This window comes from Echiichthys vipera (assembly GCF_963691815.1).
Source record: "Echiichthys vipera genome assembly, chromosome: 17".
In the NCBI taxonomy this organism is placed as follows: Eukaryota; Metazoa; Chordata; class Actinopteri; order Perciformes; family Trachinidae; genus Echiichthys; species Echiichthys vipera.
In genome coordinates, this window is record NC_139842.1 from 15,375,025 (window position 1) to 15,401,975 (window position 26,951).

Genomic DNA, 26,951 nt, shown 5'->3' on the forward strand with positions numbered 1-26,951 from the left:
GAGATTTCTGTTTTCCAATGTTCCAACACTTCCAAAACAACTGGAAAGAAAGTGTCTCAAGACAACATTGTAGGCTATATACTGCAGCCTGCTTTTAAGGTGCAGCAAGGTATATACGCAACTGAACGTGTGCAGGTTTTTGCTGCTGATCTATACGGGACAGTAACTCAATCTAATCACGAGCTGATATAAATAGTATCTAATTAACCCCTACCTTGATAATGCCATCATATGCCTAGCGTTTTTGCATGTTGCACTCCAGAGAAGAACAAGTATAGGACTGATAAACATGTTTAATTTGCACTGCATGTTGAAATGTGAGTTCATGACAAATTTTACGGTATTTACTAAAGCAAGCTGCCTCGGGGTGTCATGATTAGGGTTCTACATAAATGTCTGCATCTCAATAACTGGTCGTGGCAGATTTGTCAGAACTGTTGTGATATGGCATATATCCTAAAAGAAAACCAAATGCAATAGAATGACTGGTCTTTTTTTTTTTTTCCATCTGCAAGAGGTCATTGGTCAGGGTTGCTTACAGCAGCACCCTTGAGGTTGATGGAGTTTGCCCAGGTCACTGCAGCAGGACTGATTTTTTTTTATGGTATTGAACCATGACCATATGAGTGTGTGTGTGTGTATACAGATACGTAAAGATGGCAGGAGGTCAGTGTAACTGATGGAAAAGGTAACTAAGTATAATTAGATTTTTCCTTTAATCTAGTACTGGAAATGCACAGTTTTGAGGTAGTTTACATATTAAATATTAAACTTGATCTGACTCCTGTTTAGTTTCTTTGATTTTACATACAAATCACAAGATCAACTTGGAAAAAAAAAAGATGCATTATTAGATTAAAGGCCCCGTATACGCACACATACGTTTGCAGTTGTTATTACTCTTGTAGATTATACATTTTCTTTTCTGTTGAGTAAATCTACAAAGTTAGTGTCAGTAATATTGTTACTGTGCCCTTAGCTTTTTGAGTCTAGCAGATGAACCTGTAGCGGAAGACACACCACACCTCTACCTGCTGTGTGCGTTCACACAGGGAGATCCCGCCCCCATCGCCCTGAGATCCTTTTCTATTGGACGGCGGGATGAGTGAGCGGTGCCAGTGTGGAGCACCTGGTAGTCAGTCATCGGCGGGGCTCTCAGTGTGGAGCTGCGTACGGAGAGCTGACTACACAGGGATGCGGACGAAGAAGGGCAAAAACGAGGGGAATAGTGTGTTTTTCACCAACAACCCGGCGGATCGGGGCTTTGCTTGGTCGTAGGGCATGATTCAACTGGGATTACGACTCAGAAATCGCACAGAAAGAGGACATTAACGGGGCTTGGAAGCTGCTCCGGGGCGGATATTTTCCCGACAAAAAAAGCCCACATTCGTATTCCCAGCCCCGGGTCGTGTGGAATATAGTGAGCTAAGAAAAATGATTGCGTGAATATTTTTTATACTGTGTTGTTGCGTTTTTGTCCAGCACCGCTTCCCATTCTTTTTTTTTTTTTTACAGACTCGCTATGGTGGACTCCATGAGGAAGACTTTTGTGGTCCCAGACATAAAGCCATTGGATTTGTATGACTGTACTAAAGCAAAAATATGCGCAAGTGTCGGATGGCTATTGGCAAAGTCCTACGGCAGTGCAGGTAGGTTTTTTTTAGTTCAGGCTGCGGGCCTGGTGACTTATTATAACATAATCACCATCCCTTTGTTGACCAGCAATATTTACATTCAGTTGCAGCAGTGTAGCGAGAAGCACATGCATGTAGGAGGACTAAAGTGTGTGTATAGCTCAGCGATTTCCAGCACAAAGAGCAGCATATGTGAAAGGGGGGGACCGTGCACGGTACGCATTTTTGTGACTCTGACACATGTCATTTGTTCTCGCTCAGTGTGTGGTCACATTTTATAGGTATGTGTGTCAGAGAGACGGGGCCTCCTCCCTAGGCCTTACCCTATTCTGTCGTATTTCTATCCGCCAGGATTCAGTCACAAATCGCACGCTACTGGGTATGTTTTTTTAATCCGGTTACACAGGCACAGCACATGGGGCGGAGATGAGTCCCAGTACCTTTCTTCCCCTCTCGGTGATGACAGCCCCACATTTGAACATTGTTTTCCCCTGCAGATCATAACCAGGGTCAAATAGCTGCGTGGTTTGAGTGAAAAGACAGAATTTTGTCAAGGTGTTTCTTTTTTTCACTGGCTCTTCCAGTCACTATGATGCAAAAACACCCCCACCTTTAGAATATGATTTAGTTGCATAGATCATACGTATCATATGATAAGACATAGTTTTTGCCTTTAGGTATTTTGAGTGTAGAACAGCATCAGCTTTTGACCCTGAGGTGATGACAAGTCTCTTTGTTTTAGAGCCCTATCTGGTGAAGATTAGATCTCACAAAGACACCAATACAATCCTATTTGGGAAAGGCCTGGTGACATGCCCCCCTTTCATTTCATTCTGACTTTACCTGAAGAGCACACACACAGTAGTCGAATGATAGCCCAGGGTACTGTGTTTTCCTCAAGTTATCTTGGGTACAAAACATGGGATGTACATGTAAATGAATATTCAGTTGGAGGTTAATGTTCAAGGTTTTTTTCACAGACTCTGCAGGAAGGAGGTGTGATGTAAACTCAGTTTTACTTTAACAACAGGACTTGTATGTTACACAATCCCAGCCAGGCCTTGGGTTCAGGACTACAGGCTGCTGCAGCCTCTGTGGGCTCTGTTGTCGCACCTCAACCACGCCCTCTGGTCAAAGTCACTCTCTGTGCTAAGATACAGGAGCACCAAGACTGTGGTGATGTGTAGTTTTGTTTTACTGATAGTTTTCTGCAGAGTCAAGATGACATCATCAAGTCCCCTCCCATAAACTCAGCTGGGCTGAACAACAGATAGCACAGCAGGAGACAGACCGGGTCGTCTGGCCCTCAGCTCTTCCAGGTCAACTAACCTAATGATAATAATAGGCAACATTTTTAATCACTGAGTCTTTGCAATACAAAATGGACTTTCACATGGACTGCTCACTGTTTACATCATGCACCTTTATTTAGATAGAGGAATGTTAAAAGGTTAAATGGGAGAGGGTTATGGGAGCTTGTAAGAGCCTAATGACAAACCAAATATCTCTAGTCGTATATAGGTTACCCTCAAATGAATCCATGTGCAGTCATGATAATCTGAAAGCTGCTTATAGGCTTGGACTGAAATACCTATATTAGCATGAAAAAAACAAACGACCAAACCAAACAAGGCGAGAAACATGGAAAACAACTGCAACATTTTAAACAGAGACCCTACAGGAGTGGGACCCTCATCTTCACCACAACCAAACCCATAGTGTAAGTTAACCATCTTAAGGAAATGTTTCAAATTAACAATTTAAACCACGCCCACGCTTAACAGTTTCTCTAAATGCTAAAGAAGAGAGCTACTGTACCTATTTGTCTCCTTTAGCAAAGGGAACACAGAATGAGGAAAGGAGTTCATGTCATCCCCACAATCCCTTGCTCTAAATGGCCCACAGTGTGGGTGTTCCCTATAGACTGTTTGTCTGCCTAGTAACATTATTTTTGGACTTCCATAATACCATTATGAATAATCATAAAAGCTCATAGCTTACTGTAATATATCATAATTAGTTAGGGAATTAGTGGTTCATATATGTCAAATGTACATAAAAAATATACTATTTGACTCTTTTTTTTCATGTATTGGACTATTCATATTTTCCTTTTTCTCCATTTACTTTATTAGGCTATATGTATTTGAAGATTTGCATTGCATGGTAGATATTTGGCTGCCCAGTACAGAGACAGTGTCTTATAATCTTTTGTAATGCCTTGATATATAATTCAAGATGAAGGAAAAGTGGTTAGGCAAGGATCAAGTGTATGATCTGCCATTGTAGTTGTGACATGACTTGACAAATCATGATCAAGGATGACTCAAACTAGTTTGTACCTTTTTTACATTGGAATGAAACCAGAATCTCTGGAATAACCAGTTAGTAGGTTTGGGAAAGACTTGCTCATATAAACTGACATGTTCATAGGGATGATGGTATATGCAGATTCTGTTTTTCAGTTCTCCTTCCTAGTCCACACTACTTATGCAATGTGTACATGCTTTTAATTAATCTGTACACAACATAATTGCCGCTTTTGAAACAGCTTATCGCTAATCTTAAAGGTAGAGTTTGCCGTTCTGGAGACAGATTGATGATACTTGAACTCAACACCCAGACAAATACGGGGGCATTTGTTTGGGTGTTGAGTGCTCCCCGATGAATGTTAGCATACGGCAGATTTTTGTCGCATCTTTATACATCCGTGGCCCTTCCCTCCTCCTGTGCACAAGCACTAAAGTTATAGTGTTAATAGTGCGCACACACAGAACGGAAAGCTAGAGAAAAGTGAGAAGATGATGTCTGAATAGGACTCAAAGTGTATATGAATCGCGCACTCATTCTCTGTTTTCATCAGTGTCTTTGGTGTCCTCTCCTGAGCGATACCAAACCACCTTGTACCTGCGTGTGTTAAAACGTGTCTTTCTTTAACATGTTGGCTCCACCTAGCTACAAAGCTGCTCGGATCATCATTGGAATGATTACTCATCCTCTTCCAATCTTTGTAACAATGGTGAGTCAACAAGGGACAAGGACCTGATGAGGATATTGCATTGCTCTTAATGTTTACTCAAGTTGTAGGAAGTCATTTTGGTTTACTACATAAAACTCTTTGGGTAAACCCCTTGATGCAGTTACTGAGTTGCAGTGAGTTTCAAGATAAGGTGAGACTTTATCATAAGAGAAGTCATTTTGCCACACAGCATACAGGGAATAAAGTAAACATGCTTCTATTTGGATTTGGTGTCTAACTCAAAGGACTGCAAGGCGTACACTTGCCAAGACGAATGTATCCTGCACACTTTGTTACTCTGTCATCTAATGTTGTCCTGTTAGTCCCCCAGGCACCCATAATATAATCACACTCTCTGTCTATAGGATGGGCTTCCGTGTATACTGGCCCTTTAATGCAATTTAAAGCGACATGTCAGTCTAGAGCACTACGATGATCTGTTACAGGATACACAGGGCTGTTAGCAATGGCATACTGTATTTGTGCTAAGTGCACCTGAATGTTTTAGGGAGATGGGAGAAGCCTTATGTTTAGTGTGTGAAGTGCGTGTACAGTTTGTTGAACAAATACACAAGAATTGTTCATTTGCATGCATGTAAATGTCTCACTTTCATCCATTGACCAAGGCAATAAAACAGGTCAATAACCAGATTAGCTGAATTTGACACAATTGAAGTTTGATGATTTATTATTTCCTCAAGCCAGTAGATGATACATACATACATACATCTGATAAATGCATGAATGTATGTTTTACAGCTGGTACACTGAAATTAGGCAGCAGTATTATTGTAAAATGTAAATGGAATAATGCAGTCTGAACATATAGACGGGTCTAATGTCTGAGACGTCTAAGCTGTTTGTTTGTGTAACCATTTCACTCAGAACCACTGCTAACATGTAAGGTAGGGTGTTGTTAACATAGCCTCTCTCACCACTCTTAGATTTGGGGGCAAGAAAACAGTACCTGCTTTGTTGTATGAGTGGATAATCATCTGTGTTTGATCCTTTCCACCACATGATGAGGATTGTTTTTAGCTCAGTTTTCCAAGAGTGATTAGAAGTCACAGCCAGCAGCCTTATCTAAACTGTATTCATTTTGTAAAATGTTCTCCAGAAGTAGCCGTGCAAGAAAAGTCACCAAATTAGACTTTTGATTGGTATACACTAATGCCTAAACAAGACATGTGGGTGAAATGGCTAATCCTGAACTTCCTGCCTGTATGCTTACCTTGCACTCTTTTGCATATCTGAGCTCTTATGAATTCTTTAAACTGTGTCAAGGTTCCTGAAGGGCTCCAGTAAGCCGCCTGACAGTTGATGTTGTCAAATCCAGCAGGTTTTGCAAACTGCTATGCCATGTTATAATGTCCATGTTATGTGACAATAATAACATGCTGATAGTTTGACTTACATGTAAAGTGAGAAGGAATGGTTATGGGGTCTTGTCTATCCCAGAGTAAGTTTGATTTAAACTGTAGCTGATTTGAACCAAGCTTTGTTTGGATATGTTTATGCTGTTGCTGTGTGTGTGTGTGTGTGTGTGTGCGTTGATTACTGTCAGACATATGTGGTAATGTCTGTGGAATGACCAGCACACCAGCTCAATCAGTAGAAGGAAACATGGCTTCTGTTATTAGCAGGCAATCAAGCAATGCAGATCAGGACAGTTTGAGCACAGCTGAACTAGCTTCAGCCATGATGATGAGCTGCATCAATTCCACTATACTTTCTAATAAATAATACATGAGTTAATATTGTGCATAGTGGCTCATCACTGAAATGGTGTTGTGGTTTTCCCCCGTTTGAAACACTACAATGTGGCACTGCCGTAGATAAATTCTCACCTGCAATCCCTACTACACCTGCAGAAGTGGTAAGGATCAAGTCTCCTGGTCAAAATCTCCTCAGTATGCTCTTGTGATCCTCTCTACTTTATGAGTGATCTCCATGCTCACACACCAAGATAATGTGGTGACGTGTTAATACTCAAAACTTTGCACGCGTTTGCCTTCTAACTCAGAATGGTAGATAAGCACTGACCCAATGGCCTGTGAACGTGACAGTTTATGCAAACACAGAAGCCTGTGTTTTTAATCTAAATATTTCCCTGGAGGTCTATTGATGTCAACATTATGGAGGTATCGTATTCCATTTCGCTTGGGCTTAGTTACGATTAAAGCTCCCACATTATTGTTATTATACTATATACTGGAACATGTTTGAATTATTTAATGTTCAAAAATCTTTCTCATACTGTCTGTCTAATCATACCTGTATTCACCATCTCTCTGAGATGCTGCATTTAAGCGTCCGTCTCTTTAAGTCTGCTCTGATTGCTCAGCGTTACAGTGTCTTCCACATCGGCACTCTCTGCGTCTTTGCGGATTAAGCATTTTGATACTTACACATTATTTATATGGCATTTTGACCTGCTTCCTAATAAAAAAGACATGAAAATGTCATCTTTTATAATATGGTACAAACTTGTCATCTTTTTATCCCCCTCTCTTTAAGTCCTTTAAAATTAGGTGTGTGCTCTATCTTATGATTGTTGTTATTTTTGTTGTCCAGGTTCATAGCTTTAGAAAACTCTATATTGATACACATCCTCAAGTTTGTATCCAGTTTCTGTGACACACTGAGGCATCATTCGTGGCCAGGCCGTCTCATAGGGAAATCATGCTCATATCGATCTCTCTCATCTCACTGAGTTGTGGCATTTGCATCCTGCTTTGCCTTCTGGGAATTCTTTTTTTTTTGAACACGTCATCGTGGGACAACTTTTTTTTCTTTTACATGTATTAAGTAAAAAACTGTGACCTATGCCTGAAAGGTACATGCTGGTGGGTGTGTCACAGTGTTTACAGCAGTAAAGTAAGCATTGTAGTTCTGGCACACAGGAGCACATTTACAGCAAAATGGACCATGTGGCATGACTGACAACATTGTCTGACAACTATAGTCATAGGGGAGTGAGAGGGCATTGTCTAGCCTCTGAGCTGGGCGTTTTGTTGTCCGATGGCAGTGGATCCATTACATGACTTTATAATGATACAGCAACATATCTCCCTTGTAACCACCCCTTTGTTTCTCTGACAGGTACAATCATAGGTACTTGTAAATTTCTCCTTTCTCTTTTTCAGACAGACTTCTGGTACGGCCCTTTAACACTTATTCCAGTATGTTTGCACAGAGACACAGGCTATTGAGTTTGCTGCTGGTTTTGTCAGTGCTCAGAGAAACCAGTTTCACAGAGGGTGTGTCTAGCGTATGTTTTAAGGATAATGTTTGCTGTGATGTAATATACAAAACGACCAGTTTGAACAGATTCTTTAGCAACCTTCAGGTAGTCACTGATACGTGCTACATACTGCCTTAGTACACTTTCTCTGAGTTGAGACAGAATTTGAATTTTCTAATTTGCTTTAGATAATTATGAGGTTGCTTATCTCAACTGCTCATATTTGCATCATCAGACTAATTTTCACTCAAGCTTTGTACAAAAATTGAGCAAGGGGTTTAAAAAGGGGGAAGGAACGAGTGGCAGGGCATCTTGTAATCCGCTGATGCCAACCTCTGAGCTCATCATGCCCCACTGACCTTGATGCTTGCTCTGCTTTACTCAATCATATGATTATAATCACCAGTATACGAGTTGTTTCAGTCTGCCACCAAACCTGGCAACAATAAAACATGTGCAAGATGATCTTTGTTTTCAGAACATTCCGAACTTCATCCTAATATATACAACTCCCTTAACATATTGTTTGGTAAATAGCGCTATGCTCCAAGAACTTATCTAACTGTGTCTGTATGTTTTGTCTCTTGGTAGAGAATGTCCCTGCAGAGCTGCGTGACCCCTTCTACTGTGACCAGTATGAGCAGGAGCACCTTAAACCACCAGTCACGCGGCTCCTGCAGTCCTCGGAGCTCTACTGCCGAACCTACAGCCTATTACAGGGCGGCGGCGGAGCAGAGGCACAACCCAAAGACAATGTCACCCTGCTGCAGCTCCTCACTCAGAGAGGCGTAGTCTCCAAAGACAAGGACACGCCAGTGACTGATGCAGACCTCCGACGTAAACCCATCAAAATGGTAACGTTACGGTTCAGTTATGGGGACAGTAAACACAAAGGCGATGATGCCATAACAGTTTGGCTTGCAATATTGTTGGTAGTGGCCTGAATGGGTTGATTAAAAAAATGTCAGAACTTTTGTTTGGGTAGAAAGTGCTTAATGTTTGTTTACCACCATAAGGAGTGGCTGTCTCGTGATACCTTGCTGACTATGAGTCTGTAGAAAGCAGAAGGGGTTTTGAGTGGGCTTGGTTGATAGAGGGTCTTGTTTATGCTTTTGATTCAAGGGATTAAAGGACATCAAAAAGACCCCTACTCATTCAATCATGTCCCTATCCCGCCCCCTATGCTTCCCCCAGCTCATCCCAGAGGATGAGTGGATCCAGCTGCCAGGACAAGGGAAGTCATAGTGACACAAGGGATGACTACTTTTCCAGGGTGTGTGAAAGGGGGAGAGTCTCGATTCAATAGATGGTCCAGATCAGTACAATGGCTAAACAGTTCTGGTGAAACTTAAGATTCTGTGTTGAGAGAATACTCTGGGCTGGGCCAGTGAGTTAAATCAAGATAAACTGGTTTCTCCTCCCTTGACAATGGATCTCTCTCTCTCTCTCTCTCTCTCACTCTCTCTCTCTCTCTCTCTCTCTCTCTCTCTCTCTCTCTCTCTCTCTCTCTCTCCTCCTCTCTCTCCTTCTCTCTCTCCTCTCTCTCTCTCTCTCTCTCTCTCTCTCTCTCTCTCTCTCTCTCTCTCTCTCTCTCTCTCTCTCTCTCTCTCTCTCTCTCTCTCTCTCTCTCTCTCTCTCTCTCTCTCTCTCTCTCTCTCTCTCTCTCCTCTCTCTCTCTCTCTCTCCAGCTAGGAAAAACTCCAGATAACTAAGTTTATTTTCCAATTAGGAACCATAATATCCTGAAAGAAGAGGGATGCTTTTAGGTTTGATGGGATCTTTACTGCTCTTTTGCTTCAGCTGACACAACAATGACTCACTGTAACTCAATTATAAAGTATTCCAACAAAAACTCCCTCTATACAGACTATTATCTTCATCATAAAGTGACTCTTTTTGAGGAATGCATTTCTCCTGGCCACATCAGTTCATGCACATGCTGTACATGCTGTTTTTTGAAGGCTAAGTAGGAAGTCTCAGGGATCTACATAGATAGTGTTGTTTTTGTTGTTGTTAGGTGAAAGCCATTTGCTCCACTGCTGTTGTCTACTGGCCGCTGCAGCAGGTGCGTCACTGCTGGTGCCATTGTGATAATTAGCTTAATTGTGTGCATGAAAAGGTGTGTGTGCATCTATGGCACTAACTAACTAAATAGCATAGAGATTGTGTGACCATTACCAGTAGAACCAGGTGATATGAGAATTTGGATGTTGGTTGTATCTACAGATAAGATAAGATGGTCTTTATTATTATTAAAAAGCAGTGCAAAAGACATTTTTAAACAGAAGGTAATTATCAAAAGGTGCTGTGCTCTAAAGGTGCTGGAAGTGGGAGGAGGTAGACTGTTTTGTTCTTCATGGCTGTTTGGGTAAGGTGTGTGTGTGTGTGTGTGTGTGTGTGTGTGTGTGTGTGTGTGTGTGTGTGTGTGTGTGTGTGTGTGTGTGTGTGTGTGTGTGTGTGTGTGTGTGTGTGTGTGTGTGTGTGTGTGTGTGTGTGTGTGTGTGTGTGTGTGTGTGTGTGTGTGTGTGTGTGTGTGTGTGTGTGTGTGTGTGTGTGTGTGTGTGTGTGTGTGTGTGTGTGTGTGTGTGTGTGTGTGTGTGTGTGTGTGTGTGTGTGTGTGTGTGTGTGTGTGTGTGTGTGTGTGTGTGTGTGTGTGTGTGTGTGTGTGTGTGTGTGTGTGTGTGTGTGTGTGGCCACATACTTGTTTGCCCGTAAAAGGTTCTGACAATCAGTCAGATGTGCCATTTCACACCATGGCACCAACAAGGCATTCAATGGTAAAAATATATATTTTTAAATCTGCAAGCATTAAAGAAAAACATTTGTAGTCATAGTAATAATGACTGCATCATCATCACTACAGCACTAGCAACATTGGGCTGATGCCACAGTAGGTCTCTTCCATGCATGATGTTGCTGGAATTTGTGTGCGCATGGATTAATCTGCTCGCTTGCGTGCATAGTTTTTAGTGACGCTTCCAGGCCAGACTACGAACCATCTCAGCTGAAAATCCTAAGCATTAAACTCTTATCTGGCTGCTACGGTTAATGCTGCATTTGCCGTTTGCTGCTTTGGTATATGAGCCTTCCAGTAGCTGTTTGGCCCTATGCTGCTCTCTGAGCTTGTCTGTTGCTGACTGGCACAGTGTGGCAAGCAAAAAAATTGGGTCATGCTGCAGCAGCATTAGAAGGATGGAGCATCAATGTGGGTCTTGGCCAGTAAACGGCTTTGGAGCAGCAGCAATCTGCTGCAGCCCTGCTGTATATTAAGGCTTCACACATCCATGTTGAACAGGAGGCTAACATGTGGTGCACATATATAAAAGTGTGTTGAGTCATGCTTGTCACCGACAAGTTAAAACTACTGCCAGTTAATCTGCCAAGCCATACACTGTTGCAGACTTTTCCCTTTGTCATTGATACATGACACATATGTCATCTTTGTTGTTCATTGCTGATCATTCTGAAATTTGTCTCATGTATAATCCAGGGATGTAGGTTTACTCTAACCTATAAAGATGCTGTTGCTGGCTTAGCTTGCTGCATCTAGAACAGAGCACCAATGACCCACATATATGAATGTACTACCCTTCATCAAACTGCATGCCTCTGCTACAGGATGAAGAAGCTTTTGCTGTTTGCCCTCGCTTCTGGTCCTTGGAATTCCCTTATTAATAGTTTGATTCAAATTATTCAGGAAGGAAATGGTGTGAGCTGTGTGATCAGTGGAAAGTGAGTCCCATTTTCCTCTGAATTGTAGGTTATATGAGACGGTGAGGTCTAAAATTAAATATTTTGACAAAATAAGCTCAGAGCAGAAGGCAAGAAGTATTCATTTACTTTTTAATCTTGTTTCATTGAATGTTGTTCCTACTATATCTATAACATGTTAGTTTATCTTGAAACATGAAGATCTGAAAGTCTAACTTTGTATGTGACATAGGCTGTACTTATTTATGTAGAATTATGTGGTATTTGCCATTTGGATTTAGTTCATATTAGTTTGCAGTGTATTTTTAAAACCCTGCACGCTGGACAGACCTGTATATGGTACTGACCACAATCTTAGAAATGTTCTGTTATATCATTGACATTAAATCTTGTGATAAATTCCGCCAAACCCAAAAAATAACTAAATCTTCAGAAAATGCAGGTCGAATAAATTGATAAGTATTGATGTATCTTGAAACGAAAGTCAGTAATACTGTTCCTCCAACACAGGCTAACACCAGTGTCTTTACAGGCCAAAGGAAAGGAAAGCTTTGTAGATGATACATCCTTAGGGCTCAGCAATGGAGCCTCTGGCGGCCTCCATCACCTACTTGCTGTATATGTGTTTGTGTGTGTGTGTGTGTGTGCGTTGTGTGTGCCCTACTGGTAACTGTCCTTCTGGTGGTGGCCCAGCCCAGATTAGAGATAATCTGCCATGCAGACTAAACGTCATCATGCACTATCGGATGACACGCCAAAGACGACCACGTACTCACAACAACATCCCTAATTGTTGCATTTGTTGTTGGTCAAGATATTGGAATATAATAATAATATTACATTTCAAACAAATTGATATTGATGTCACTAGAGATGGGGTTAAGCATTTGTTCCCACAAAGTAAGTCATGTAGCCATAATGCAGCTAACCCTCTTCCTGGTCCCCTGTCGGTTTTGGATAGGCACTGACACTTAGTGCTGTGTTGGCATGTTTCTGGTCAAGTGAGCATCAGTCAGGAGCTTAGTTGAAAATAGAAGTGGCAGACTATCGGAAATGCTAACCATCATCCTATACCATTTATTCTGCTTTGGCCTTCGCTGATGGAAATTGAATGTGGAGTGGTAATTAAACTGATTGACCTACGATAAATGAGTTTTGTGTAAAGCTATTCTAGATTGGTTTTCCTTGCTTAAGCATACAGTGCCTGTACACATCAGTATGCGTATAACCATGTGCTCAGGGGGAACCACCTGTCTAAATCCCCTGCTGGCCCCCAGACCTGCTTGATCCCCCTGTTTGTCTCCCCCTCAGTAAGCACCAGGCAAGGAAGGGGGATGGGGTTAAGTCATATTTCAGACATAATCAGATTTTTGCCCCCATCGTAATCTCACTTAATGATCCACAAGATGACTTTGCCTTCTTTGTTTGACTGAAAGCAGATTTTGCAAATTGAGCCTGTTAAGATTTCATGTTGATGGGGTTAACCCGTTGATGGGGGGTATTAATTTTTCCTCTCTCTGTTACATTGGTTTGAGGGGTGCTGACTGTTTGCTGGCTGGATGTTTCTGAGCTAAACCAGGGGCAGGGAGCATTGCTGCGGTCAGGCTTGTGTTGAGATGCATTGTGGGTCAGCTGGTTGGTTGTTATGGTGATTTGGCAGGCTCTATGAAGGGTGCTCGTCTCTCCCCTCTCATTAGGGAGACTTGTGATTTAGCTTAGCAAGCTCTCCTGGGCCTGCAACGGGAAATCCACTAGCAACCCCCCTTCTTCCCCTTTCATTCTGCACTTATTGTCATGAATCACCCTCAACTCTCTCCTCTGAATAACTACTGTACAGCATGACAACAGGGTTGGACGCTTTCACTAGGTCGTTCATTCCATTCTTATTCATTTCCTTTTTTTCTCTCTCTGTCATCCTGTCTCCTTTCACACTGTGACAATGGCTCCGAACTATGATTACACATTGTGGCTAAATGAGTCTGAAACAGCTACTGGCACAGTTTAGCAGCAGTCTTGTGTTTGTTTGTTTGTTCCCTCTGAGGCCTGAAAACAAAAATGGCTGAGTATTATTGACATGCACTTAATATTTAATTTATCCCCGCAAAATTACTGTAACCCAATACAACAGCTTGGCCATGAATTCTACCTTTACAGACAGAATAATAATAATATGTTTCATTTGGATAGGACTTTTCAAAATACAGTACAAAGTACTTAATAGACAGTTTTTACTAACACTGTCACAGAGGTATTAGTTCATCTATATGTTTCATTTAACAGAGGTTGTAGTTTTTAGTGGTGTTAAACTGTGCTTCATTATATTTAGTAGTGTTTATCATGTTTAGTCCATCATAGTGACAAACATGAGGGGCAAAGAATATTAGAAACACAATTCAATACTACAGACCTCCACCATGGCCATGCCCTATATCACAATGTTTACATAAGTGAAAATAATTTGTGTGACTACCCCATGATTCAGATCTGCTCCAAAATGTAATGGGTTTTCCTTCCTCACCCTAGTACACTCTTTCATTGGATAAAATCTAATTTAATTTGTACCCAGCCTTACCGTGTTTCAATTGCTCCTGCTAAATATTAGAGCTCTGAATCCGTGAGATTGTGGCTACTAGCTCTGACAAGTTGGCCATTTGTCCCTCTGTCCTGCAGACATTTCCACTGAACAGACAAGTCATGACACACACACACACACACACACACACACACACACACACACACACACACACACACACACACACACACACACACACACACACACACACACACACACACACACACACACACACACACACACACACACACACACACAGCATCCCTAGTCTTGGCAACAATGTTGTGAGAGCAGGCCAGCCAGGACCACACAGCCCCCAGTGACTGACTGCATCACATCCAGAGAGCTTGACCCAATGCTATCTGACAAGCCCTTGCTGGCATAGCCCGCTTTGCCCGCCACAGCACCGGGTCTGACCAGGTCAGCACTTTACATCAGGGTTGAGTAGGCAGACATGCAGACAGGGCTCAGTCACACAGCTGGACTGCCACCAGCCCCCATCTGGGGCAACGTAAGAGGGTAGATTAGGAATGTCTGGCCTCTAAAGTGGAATTTGTAAGTAGTAAAAGGGAACTGGCACTGATTTGCACAGATTAGGCTCAAAATTGAAGGTTTGGGATTGAAGGAGTGGCCCCCTGACAGGAATGTGTTGTTTTTGCGACTGCCTGTCCACTCTTTCGGCCTTAATTGATTATTATAACAAGGAGCTTGTTGCCATTAGCCAGCGAAGAGAGGGGCCACAGTACTGCTGTTGGATGGGAAGACAAAAATACAAGGATCATACATTAATTACACTATACGTAACAAGAATTGTTTATAGACTAACCTCAAAGACTAATCATTTCCTAGTCTTTCTAGCCCCCGCAGACTTGAGCTATGGTCCTGAGGAGGCTATCTAAAACTAGCAGGAACTTTATTTACCAGCTACCATGATTATCTTAATAACTGCAAAAGAACAGGACAATGACCGTGCTTAATCATGAATAAGCCCAAGAATTTATTTCTTATTTGCCAAATGTCTGTATGAATTAAATGTACCCTAAAACGGGTGTCATGTAACAATACGGAGTTCAGACGTGTTAAGTACTGTTGCTCGTTGAAAACTGAGCACAACTGCTAATGAGCTAAGAGGGTTATCAAGTTAAGGCGCTCTCTCTGACTGAGCTGATAATGTTGCCGGTGCATTTTAATGGGCTCTAGCTGTTAGAAAGGGCTCTTTAATGGTCTCTCAAGTATAAGGAAAGGCATGCATGTCTGTTGGATACAGATCCTTGGGAATGTCAAATTTGTGGAGTAACAGACCGTATGGTTGTTTAGTTGTTGGGTTTGTGTGAAAAATCTTGATTAGATTTTGTATCCATTATGCTGTCTGACACCAAAACTGCAGAAAAGACATGGAACACCTGTTTCTTACAGAGAAAACTGCTCATTGTTGTGCTTCCTGGTGATCCAGTTACAACACTTCATTTTATCCTGTAGTCACAAAGCAATATTTCACTGCGGAAAAGGGAAGGGAAGCACGCTGAGGAGAAGGCAAATAAAGGTAAAGCAGCTGAGGAATGACAGTCCTGGGACACACATGTTATCATATTACAGGTCTATTGCTTATTTAAGGACTTAATGATTGTACAAACATAGGTCCAAAGTTCACCCACATTGACTTGTGTGTGTTTGCTTGCCGAAAACTCTGGTCAGTGTTTCTGCTGACTCACAGCTGCCTTCTGGTGACCTCTAGAGGATGCCGCTGGTAAATAATGGTCACGCTGCAGCAGTTAGAGGTGGTCTCAGCTCTGCAGTAAGCAGTGCTCTGCTAGAGCAGTAAAAATGTCAGTGTCCAGCATTATTGTGTTAACTGTAATTGATTGATGCTGTCTGGGCTGTCTGGCATTCGCTTCCCGTATCTAACAGTTCCTCCTACTTCTTCTCCCATGTGATTGGTGCAGAGTGCTCACCTGGCAGTGATAGATGCCCTGATGTCCGTGGGAGCCATGGAGACGGTGACTGCGGTGAAGACATGTGGTTCTGCCGAGCTACTGGGCGGAGCCTCTAGCTGGGAGGGTGCCCTGCTTCATTGGGTTAACGGGGTAAGGAGCAAGCCAGAGAAACCATACTTGTTTTTGTATTGTATCATGTCAGAAAGAAGAAAGAATTAAAAATAATTACTCAGTAGATGATCAGTTTAAATACAGAAATAAGGATGCTGTCATTCTTTAACCCATTGTGTCTTACAGAGATGAAAACGTTTAGTATGCTGTAGATCTGTGATCCATGTGTGTTGACCATTTTGTCTTCTTGTCACGCTCTCAGTTAAACCAGAAGTTAAGAGAACAAACCGAAGGGACCCAGAATGACACGTCTCAGGCCACTACAGAGCCCTCACCTGTTCAACCCTCTGTGAGTATTGCATTCGGTGTGTTTCTCTTGTCATACATCATTATATCCAGACATGTGATAATCTGTTGAGGATTATGTACTCAGTGCTATAAAAAAAAGCACCTAAGTGCTGTGTATTAAGCTCATATTGTTGGTTCTGCTGCACTTCTAGGCCTTTAACTCACTCATACAGCACAGGCACAAGCAGTTCATTTAGTTGACACAATAAAACTAAGGCTAGCGTCATTGCTTTGTCAACAAGGTTGTCTTGTCATTTCAAGAAAGTACTGTCATCTCAACCCTTCTCTAGTTTGTCTAGTTCTTCCACTGTAGGCTTAATACCTCTGCTTGTGCTCCTGTTCTCCATATCCTTGTCTTTCTCTATTTCCTGTCCCTCCTCCTTTCTGACAGTGTCCTACTCGCTGGTACTGGAAACTTGTTCCTGTAAGTTCCCTCCTTTCCTCTGCTCCTTCCCCCTGTCCCTCCATCCCTCCAGTGTCTTCATCCAATTTATCAGCAAATATCTGATGGTCAGGTGTGTTTTATTCCCCATATGCTGGTGTGAGAATGCTAATGTGCATCACATCCTAATCTGCATTAAAGTGCACGTCACAGCATAAATGTCAACGGGGTGGGGCAGAACAGGGGCGCTGTGTTTGTTGACACACAGATGGTGCATGAATCACAATCGGCACTAAAGCAGGCCTTGAAACTGCCGTGTACAACCGGTTCCTCTGGTCCTCTGTGCAACAGCAATGTGTGTTTGTGTGTGAATGGCTATAGGGGTTAACCGAGACAAGCTTCTAGTCAGCTGGTGCCTGCAGACAGTGGGCTGTTTGTACATATACTGTAGCTGTACCTGGAACATTCTCTCTCTCTCTCTTTCTCTCTTGCTTCCTGAGACTCTCACTTGTCCTACTTTCTTTTGACAAAAGCGTCCTTCTTTCTGCCACTCACTCTGCATCTGCCATTTGTTGACCTAAGCTCTCTCTTGTACACATTAGCATGACCTTTATTTGCATTCATACTGCTTTTTCTGTCAAGGTGCGTATAGACTTTAAAGTCTCCAACCTGAAAACCCTGACTTTGATAACTAATATGTCAAATATTACTGTATATTACATATAAACATGGGCAAAGTTTCCTTAAGGTCACACACTGAACTTGTTTGTTGTTATTGTTTTAGCTCCGCTACAGGAAGGATAAAATACAGTCCAAACAAAAGCCCATCTTTCCCGTGGTGAATGAAGTCAAAGACCTGTCCAGTGGTTGTGCTGTTGCTGCAGTCATACATTACTATTGCCCTGGCCTGCTAAGACTTGAAGGTACAACCAAACATTATAACCACAAACAGCCTTTTAGTACTTAGCGTGTTTATACGTGTTTAACATTTTTCCCCTCCTCCCTCTAAGACGTTTGTATGAAGGATTCCATGTCTGTGGCAGACAGCCTGTACAACCTGCAGTTCATCCGTGAATTTTGTGACAGCTGTCTGAAGAGCTGCTGTCACTTGACACTGGAGGACATGCTATACACACCACAGGAGCTTCAGGTACTTACATTCACATTGATACAGTACTTACATTGACTGATATGGATTCTTTAGGGCCGATACCGTTTTTTTTTTTTCATCAGCCTTAGCCAATGACTGATACGGACTGCCGATTTTCTTGAGCCGATACTACTTTTGCTCCCTCAATTTACATCATAAAAATTACACAATTATGATAACAAATGTTACGAGTCTCAATTTAAAAAAAAAAGAAGGAACATTTATTGAATTTAAAAAGGCATCTCCAGCAACACGGAGCTGTCTGTGGACACCTGTCTGTAAATAATGCCGGTTAAAAACTATCGGCAAACTCAGCAGCCCGCATTGGCCAATACGATACACCTAAAAAATGCAAATATCAGCCGATAATATGTTGTATCGGCCTATCACAAATTCACACTCCTTGTCTCTAACCTGCTGATTTAGACATTAATATTGAGTGTTGTATTGTCATCTTAACGCCTGATTTATTCTGTCTGATATATTCAGCCCAACTTGCTGAGCTTCCTAACAGAACTGCTTAGCTGGTTTGAAGTACGAAGGCCAGAATTTGTTCAGCCAGTAGACACATTGGGTAAGTGTGGCCCTGTGGAATTCTGTGTAGTCCTATTAGTACGATAATTACATTAAGTATTTGTTACATCGTCTTATTGGGGGTTTTCTTTTTTGTTAGATGGATCCACACCAGTAACGCCAAGTAGCTTGAGTTGCAACAGGTACAGAAGCTCTCTGAATATGAGTTTTGTAGTCATCGGGCACATTCTTTGTCTGAATTGAAAGATTGTTTGTTTCTCTCCCTCACAGTACCTCCCCTTCTATCTTCAAGAAGCCTTTCCTCCCCATCTCCTCTCCTGCGTCAGGTAAGATTATCGTTCTTATCATATTATTGTGTATGTTTGTATCATTTTAGAATCTCATCCACCTATCCCTCAACCCATGTCTGTGTTATAGTTGTGTATGGTGTTGTTTTCCTTATTTTTATGGATATTATGTGAGACTCATTTTACGTTGCTTTCATTTTCCTTTTCATTGATGTGTTGCTTGATTTGTGCATCCCTGTGTGGTGTGCATGCCTTTACGTGTCTGTGTGTCCCCCATTGTACTCAGGATCTTTGACTCAGTCTACCTCAATGTCTCATATAGAAGGAGTTGGAAAGACATGGAGCAAGAAACCTCTCAGGTAGGACTCGTATACAGTACTATTAAACCCTGTCTTTTTTTCAGCTTATATATATATATTTCTTTTACTTACAGTCTCTTTATTTTTCTTCTTAGCCGCCCCTTGTCAGCAGTATCCTTCAGCATTCCTTTTGGTCTGGACAGTGATGTGGACATTGTGATGGGTAACCCTGTGATAACCCGCTCTGTAAGCTCCGACCAACTAAACCCAGCAGGCCAAAACATGACCCGAGTGCCCTACTCCCCTCCTGAAGACCTCAGCCATTTGCTGAGCAAACCCCATGGCCCCAATGGTCCACAGAGGGCTTCTTGGGCCACCCCGACTCCCAGTGTTCCAAGGATGGCAGAGGAGAACGGCCTTACAGCAAATGAAGCGGGAGAGCTGCCTACCATTGAAGAGGCTCTCCAAATTATCCACAACGAGAGCAAGATGGAGCCTCGTTTACACCCTGATGGTGCTCCTGATGGCTTCTACCTCCACTCTCCTGATGACCCTGCTAGTTCTAGACATAACAACTTAGCACCCATCAGCTGCTCTGCCCCCACACGCTCAGGAATTATGTGTCGGCCCACCGGAGAGTCCAAGGAGACCACTCGCACCAGAAACGGCTCTGAATGTTCACGAGATGATGACTCGGTCTTGAGAGACGGCAGTGTGGACTCAGATGCATCCGAAGACCTGCCTAAGGCCCAGTCCACTCCGACCACACCGGCTGCTGGTGCACACTCTGCCAGAGGACATGGCAAAGAGGTGTCTGATAGTAGTGTCAAGATGACCAGCTTTGCAGAACGCAAAAAGAAGCAGATTATGGATTCTCCCAAAGCCAGCGAACCCTCTTCTCCTCAGATGACCACGTGGGCACAAAAGTCAGAAGAAAGCCCCAGCAGCAGCCCGCAACTCAATAATGAGATGTCTGAGCTGGGAACTCGGCTTGAAGAAAAGCGAAAGGCTATCGAAGCCCAGAAGAAACGCATTGAGGCCATTTTTGCAAAGCACCGGCAAAGACTGGGGAAGAGTGCCTTTCTGCAGTTGAAGAAGGAGCAGCGTGAGGATGAAGGCGAGGGGGAAGGAGGGGAGGGCCAGGTCACCACCTCATCCACAGAAGAAGACCTCTCTCGCTTGACACTGGAAGAAAGGTTAGCTCGAATGGAAGAGGAAGAGCAGCAGGAACAAGATCAACGGTGCCCCTCAGTGGAGGATGGCGGTGATGTCAAAGGAGGACTTCAGCTCAACAAACAGGTCCGTCACTCCAAAGAAAAGGCAGGTACACCAGGAGAGGGCTCTGGGACTCCTGGTGAGAAAACGGTGGCTCCACTAGGGGACTATAACAACGCCGTATCGAAGCTTACTGCAGCTCTTAGCTCTCTGCAAAGTGACATGCAGCGGCTGACTGAGCAACAGAACCACCTTATCAAGAAGAAACCTGTAGCTTCCAGCAATAAATCCTGGGTTATTCCAGCCAGCCCTAAAACCTCCACCCCAGCTCCCTCTGCACGCCTGTCGCGGGAATCCACCCGAGATTTAAATTCAGCCTCCTCCTCTCCCTCTCCATCCCGCAAGATCACAAACTACAACACTCCTCCTAAATCCCCTAAAGTCCACCGTAGAGCCCAGTCTGTGCCCCCTAAAAGCCCCAAACACAACCAACACAGTCGCCCCTCGTCAAGGGTTATCACTGCACCCCAAAGCGTCGACCGCATCCCCCATCTTCGTCGTGTAAATCCCTGGCAATCCCAAGACCAGAGCTTGTCCTCATTCTCCATTGGTGACTCTGACAGCCTAAATGAGCCACGCTCATCTGGACCAACTCCTGTCTCCACGCCAACACTCACCCCGATACCAACTCCGACGCCCAATCCTGCAGCAGACGACACACTATCAGAGGTATACTCCAATGACGATCATAGTATATTTAGCATGGACCTGGAGGCCGGGCCTTCACATGGTCCTAGGAGAGAAGGGCTTGCACACAGGGCCTGCAGCTCCGGGGCCCCATCAGAGTGCTCCTTCGAGAGTGATTTCCCTGCAGGGATGTTGAATGGCAAACGCAGCAGCCTGATAGAGATCTCGCTGTCTGCTCTGAGAGGAGATGGGGAGGAGGATGACCAAGTACCTGACGCTTTCTCTGACTCGATGAGTGACCAGACAGAGCCAGAGGCGAAAGGAGGTGTTGGTTTCTTTTTCAAGGTAGGTGACTGATTATTAAAACTGAATATGTTTTTTTAAATATACTGTTCTTTGTATGGTCAGTGCATTCATGCCTTTTTTTTATTTCTGTCTTGATTATTAGGATGACAAAGAGCGACCGGAGGATGAGATGGCCCAGCGAAGAGCAGCTTTGCTGGAGAAACAGCAGAAGAGAGCAGAAGAGATGAAAAGACGCAAACTTGAGCAGGAAAAAGAAAAAGAATCAAAGTGAGAGCCTTTTTTTTTTTTTAGTCAAGTACCAAATAATGACTGTAGCATATAGTATCTTACATTAAGATTAGTCAAGCTTGAACAAGTTTTAAAATGACTGTAGAGGCAGTAAAAGTTACAGTTACAATATACAGACAACAAATAAAGTTATAAAGTAAAGGAGGTCATCTCAAGTGCTCTCAGTCTAGATTTAAAAGCGTTCAAATGAATCAGTTCAGTTAATTTCCAGTCTTTTTGCAGCATGTTCCGGGTAGAAGGAGCAGAGTAGACGAAAGCCCTTTTTTCTAGTTCTGTGCGGGCAAATGGAACAGACAGCAATAACTGATCATTTGATCACAAACCATAAGAATCTTGTAAATAAAAGTGCACCAGTGTCCCAGCCTCCTGGTGGACATACAAGTCCATCCCACTCATGATCTCCCTATACTTTTAGCAAGCCTCAATGGATGATCATCGAGGGCTGGGGGAATAAGACTGAGGACAGACCCCAGACTCCAGGTACCCCTCCAACATCACGCACCCCACCAGCGGAGGGGACCCCCCAGCGCAGAGGAGACTTCACTCGGCAGGAGTATGAGAGGAGACACCAGCTGAAGATCATGGAAGACTTGGACAAGGTGCTGAGGCAGAAACCCACCACGGTCCGCGGTGTCAAGAAGCAGAGACCCAAGACTGTGTTCAGAGACGACTCTGTCCTCTCTCATAGCCCTGCCAAGGGTTTCATGGGTAAATAATTCTGATGTTTATCCACCATGGTCTTAGTCTTTGTATGCCCTCTTTTTACACACATATGTTCTTGGTTTCTCATTATGATTTTGTTTTCCTCGTCCTAGGCACCAGGCTGAACAAGGTGTACTCTCACTCAACCATGAACCTGTCCTCCATGGCGAATGACCATGGAGGCTTGACTGTCAGGAAGTCTCCCAGGTAATCTGCACAGTAACACTGGCTAGTATTTTTCTAAAGGTCCCTTATTGTAGAAAGTGAGATTTCCATGTCTTTAAAAAAGTGATGTCACAACTATAATGTGTGTATGTATATATATATATATATATATATATATATATATATATATATATATATACTGTAGGAACAGTCATTCCCATTCCCCAGGCTGCAATGATGGTGCAGAGACATCAAGAGCACAGATAACAGGTTCCGGATAAAGAAAAGAGCAGACTGGGCTTTTTCAGGAGGGGGGCTTACAGAGACAGGTGCTTAAATTAAGCGTTGAAGACAAACATTTAATATAGGTATATTCAGATAAAAATAATAAGGTATGAACCTGAAATAAACATTAAATGGGACTTTTAATAAACACATATTTCAGCCTAAATATTCTTGTTGTTTTACAACAAGATTGTTGTTAAAGTCAAATGAACAAGAATTCCCTGGAGGTGTTGATTTCATACACATTATCATTGAATATAAACATTTTCTGCCAGCACCAATTGCCTCCCCTATAATATTGTCAAATTATCAAAACTATTCTATATGTGTGTGTACATGTATTATTGTATACCAACTATAGGTTTTGTGGTAGCCATTATCAGTGTTATCAGGGGCAAAGGTACATGAACCATACAACATGTACACAGCCTCAGGGTCTATAACTGACTTACCTCACGAAACTCTTCTTTCTTCCTCTAGCCGCTCACACTCTCCCTCCCGGTTAATGTCACCAAGACGAATAAGCAACGGAGAGAAGGACTGGGAGAATGGCTCTACTATTTCCTCCCCTGCCTCCATCCCAGAATATACAGGTCAGTGATATGTTCCAAACTAAAGTAGATGATGAAAAATAAACAGTAAACACTGTTTTAATCTTAATGACATTTTGAGATGTTTTGTCTTGCAGGACCAAAGCTGTACAAGGAGCCTAGCTTTAAGTCCAACAAGTTCATAATCCATAATGCTATCACCCGCTGCTGCCTGGCCGGCAAGGTCAATGAACCACAGAAAAACAAGATTGTAGAGGTAAGCCATGCTGCTGTGTCAGAGTCCAACAAAGAGAACCACCTTAACTAGGCTAGAAGTGACTGTGACCTCTGTTGTCTGCTGCACTTACCTACTTTTTTTCTGTCATATCTCCTCTTCAGGAAATGGAGACGAGCACGGCCAACCACTTCCTCATTCTCTTCAGAGATGCCAGCTGCCAGTTCAGAGCAGTTTACACCATGAACCCTGAAACTGAGGAGATGGTACGGCTCACCGGCATCGGGCCCCGGATCATTGCACCAGATATGGTTGAGTCCATTTACAAGTACAGCTCTGACCGCAAGCAGTTCACTGCCATCCCGTCCAAAACTATGTCCATGAGTGTTGACGCCTTCACCATCCCTGGTCACTTTTGGCAAAAGCGCCCTGGAACTCCGAAGAAGCTTGGCACCCCCAAATAATGTCGGGTAAAGATGAGTAGAGACGATACCATTCAGGGACCCACCTTCACATCTATTGTCCTCTATTTTGGCCAGTGAGGTTCTTGAGATTGTGTATTACCGGTTAAACTGACAATGGACAGCATGACTGATAAAACTTTCGGCCAGCAATCAATCTTGACCCTGAGAACGATCCAGTCAACTCTACATGCCAAGAGAAAGGGCCAATCAATCACTCACTCATTCAGCCAATGTAGTTACATTAGTTTCTCACTTGAGGGCTTTTGATTGGCTCTGCCTCATCTACTAGATTGTAAAATGTAAATGCAACTTATTCTGTTGGGATGAAGTACACTATTTTCCTTGCACCCTGCCTCCTCATGCCTTACCTTACCCTGCCCCCTGGAGTCATTTTTGCAACTCTTAGCTAAGAAAAAGGAGGGACAATCACACTGCCTTTGCCCGCATTATGGGCCAGAGTAGTTACCGCCCCTCTCAGTTCTGCTTGCTTTTCCTTTTGCTGCCTTTTCTTCTTCTCCTTCCAGAGCTCAATGTCTCTCCATTTTGCTGAGACGAGTGGCTCAGCTCTCAGTTTAATAAGGTTTTAGCTGAAATTGAATAGCAGGTAACGCCGCTCTCATATGAATGTAGGGCACACACTGACCACTCATTCCATTCAAGGGTGTTTTCACTGGTTGGTCGTTGCCAGAAAATACCATAGTTGGTGGTTCCTCTGTGGGCTGCACTGGTGCTGGCTACTGTGGTTGTCAATGGACTTGCACACCTAGAAACTGCCTGTGCCCCCACAGTTCATTCCACTCCATTCCAACTCCTTCAGCTGTAGACATGTGGATGTTTTTTTTTATACTATTTTGACATGTTTTTGCTGGACAAATCGCTTCAGCCTTTGAGAGTTGAAGGAAGGATGAGATTCATGTGACTTTTTTTCCCTCTTAACTTGCTTTCGCATTTTTTCAACATGTGATCAATTGAAATGTCATCTTGGCCTGTATTGAAAAAACTGGAAACATGAAGGAGGGCTTTACCACGTTTATCATTACTTGGGCACAGCTCTGTGTGAAAACGATAATCAATACTGATTTTAATATATACTGAATGCTGATTACTTTGATTTTTTTTTGACAATGATTTGTAAAGAAGTAAGTTGACCTTTTGTACGCTACGAATAAGCTAGCCTGCTGCTTAAGCATTAGTGAGATGTATGTTTGAGATGAGAATGAGTGTATGAGAATGAAAAGGAATTGTGTAAACACCTGAAAATTGCTGAAACCTTTTTGTCTGGGGATTAATAAATCCTTTAGGTCACTAGGAGTCTGTTTATGTGATTCCCTCATTGACGTTTCTTGATGAACGATCATTCTGGACTGTAACAGCCCTCATGTTTCCCAAACAGACTCAAGAGACTCCTTTATGTGTAGCTGGGGGAATGTAAAACACTTTATTTAATGCCAGTGTGTCCATGCTGTTAGGAAAACACTTGACACTGCAGTTGTGATCAGGTCAGTATCGCCCGTCGAAAATTGGTCTTCTACCGCTTCCTTTGCAGTCTTTAGCACTACAGCAGCTGCCGTGATGCAGCTGTCTTCTCTCAAATCACTGACTGCCTCCAACAAATGTGTTGTTTGAATGAGATTCCAATACAAATGTGGAAATAAAAAATGTTGAGAGCAACGTTATGAAAAAAACACGATTGGTTAAAAGTTTGAGTGCAGGAGTACATATGGAATTAGTGGATGTTTGTATTTATGTGGTAGTTAAACACTATATTTTGATTCTGTGCAATTCTCCCCTAGAAATCCACATGTCACCCAGAGGTGTATTTATTTTGTTTGCATTAGATGGTGCATTTAATGTTTAGTTTCTACACATCTTTTTTCGGTTAAGGTGGTTAAGTCTCTCATTCATTTCATAGAAATTGTCATACATTTTTTGTTGTTTTCTTTCTCTTCTGTTATCAAATCTGTGCCAGCACATTATGTATGATCATTTCATAAATTGACTATCCTTGGCAACTGGACAAGACCAATAAAAATCCTTTAAAAAAAAAAAATCACCATCTTTGTTTTGTCATTCCCATGTTTATTTTCCCCATTTGCATTGTTTGTTATTGGAATTTCGAAGGATTGCAGTTGATATCAGTTTGTGCCACTAGCCTATGAGTGAAGTCAAAATCTTGCTACAGAAAGAGCGAAGCTGCAGAAAAGAGCTTTTAAGGCAGTTACGGTAATAGCAAGACTTATGTGTTGACACATGTTGAGTTAATTCAGTTATGGGACAGATTGGATTTGAGTATGCATTGGTATGTCCAGAAACCACCTTTCTTTATTCAATAATTATTTTTCTCTTTCTTTTACACTGTTAAAAAGGACATATCATGAAACATATCTTATCCGTTATTGTGTACTTATATTTTGGTATCCAGAGTGCCTACTAACCCAGAAACTGGAATAAGACAATGTCACTTTTTTCATGGCTGCCTAGCTCAGCCAGCCATTTAGGTTTGGCTCCCCTTCCTATGTTTTATGCAGGCTCATTAGAATGTACCCCCCCCCCCTCCCCCACCCCCTACCCCCCTCTGAGTCTCTCAACCCATGGCTTGAGAACTACCTTTGCAGGGTTGTGCCTTCTTGCAAGCCAATCAGAGCAGACTGGGCTTTTCTGCAGGAGAGCATAACGAGACAGAACATTGAAGACGTAGTGAATACAGGTATATTCAGACAGCCGTATGAGAAAAAGTGTGTGTTTTTATGAACATTAAAGCAAGTAAACATGTTCTTGTAGAAACCTCAAAAAGTATGAACCTGAAAATGAGCATGATTGTCCTTTTTCTGCCTGATAAAACACTATGG

At 42.6% G+C, this 26,951-nt stretch overlaps 1 protein-coding gene across 3 annotated transcripts; it reads left to right on the plus strand.

Moving 5' to 3' along the window:
- Positions 1-1,180: 1,180 nt before the first annotated feature.
- camsap3 (calmodulin regulated spectrin-associated protein family, member 3) lies at positions 1,181-26,133 on the plus strand. Of its 3 annotated transcripts, XM_083931381.1 has the most exons (18): positions 1,181-1,420; positions 1,516-1,649; positions 8,489-8,751; positions 16,124-16,264; positions 16,488-16,574; positions 17,740-17,878; positions 17,966-18,105; positions 18,595-18,679; positions 18,779-18,821; positions 18,910-18,965; positions 19,213-19,285; positions 19,381-21,472; positions 21,576-21,700; positions 22,137-22,429; positions 22,537-22,630; positions 23,354-23,466; positions 23,562-23,680; positions 23,803-26,133. In XM_083931381.1, exons 2-18 carry the CDS (start codon positions 1,523-1,525, stop codon positions 24,100-24,102), a joined length of 4,290 nt encoding a protein of 1,429 aa, XP_083787507.1. In that variant the 5' UTR covers positions 1,181-1,420; positions 1,516-1,522; the 3' UTR covers positions 24,103-26,133. The 3 variants fall into 3 exon arrangements, with proteins under 3 accessions (XP_083787507.1, XP_083787508.1, XP_083787509.1); XM_083931382.1 differs by having other exon boundaries at positions 1,181-1,649; positions 19,249-19,285; XM_083931383.1 differs by lacking the exon at positions 8,489-8,751.
- The last annotated feature ends 818 nt before the right edge of the window (positions 26,134-26,951 follow it).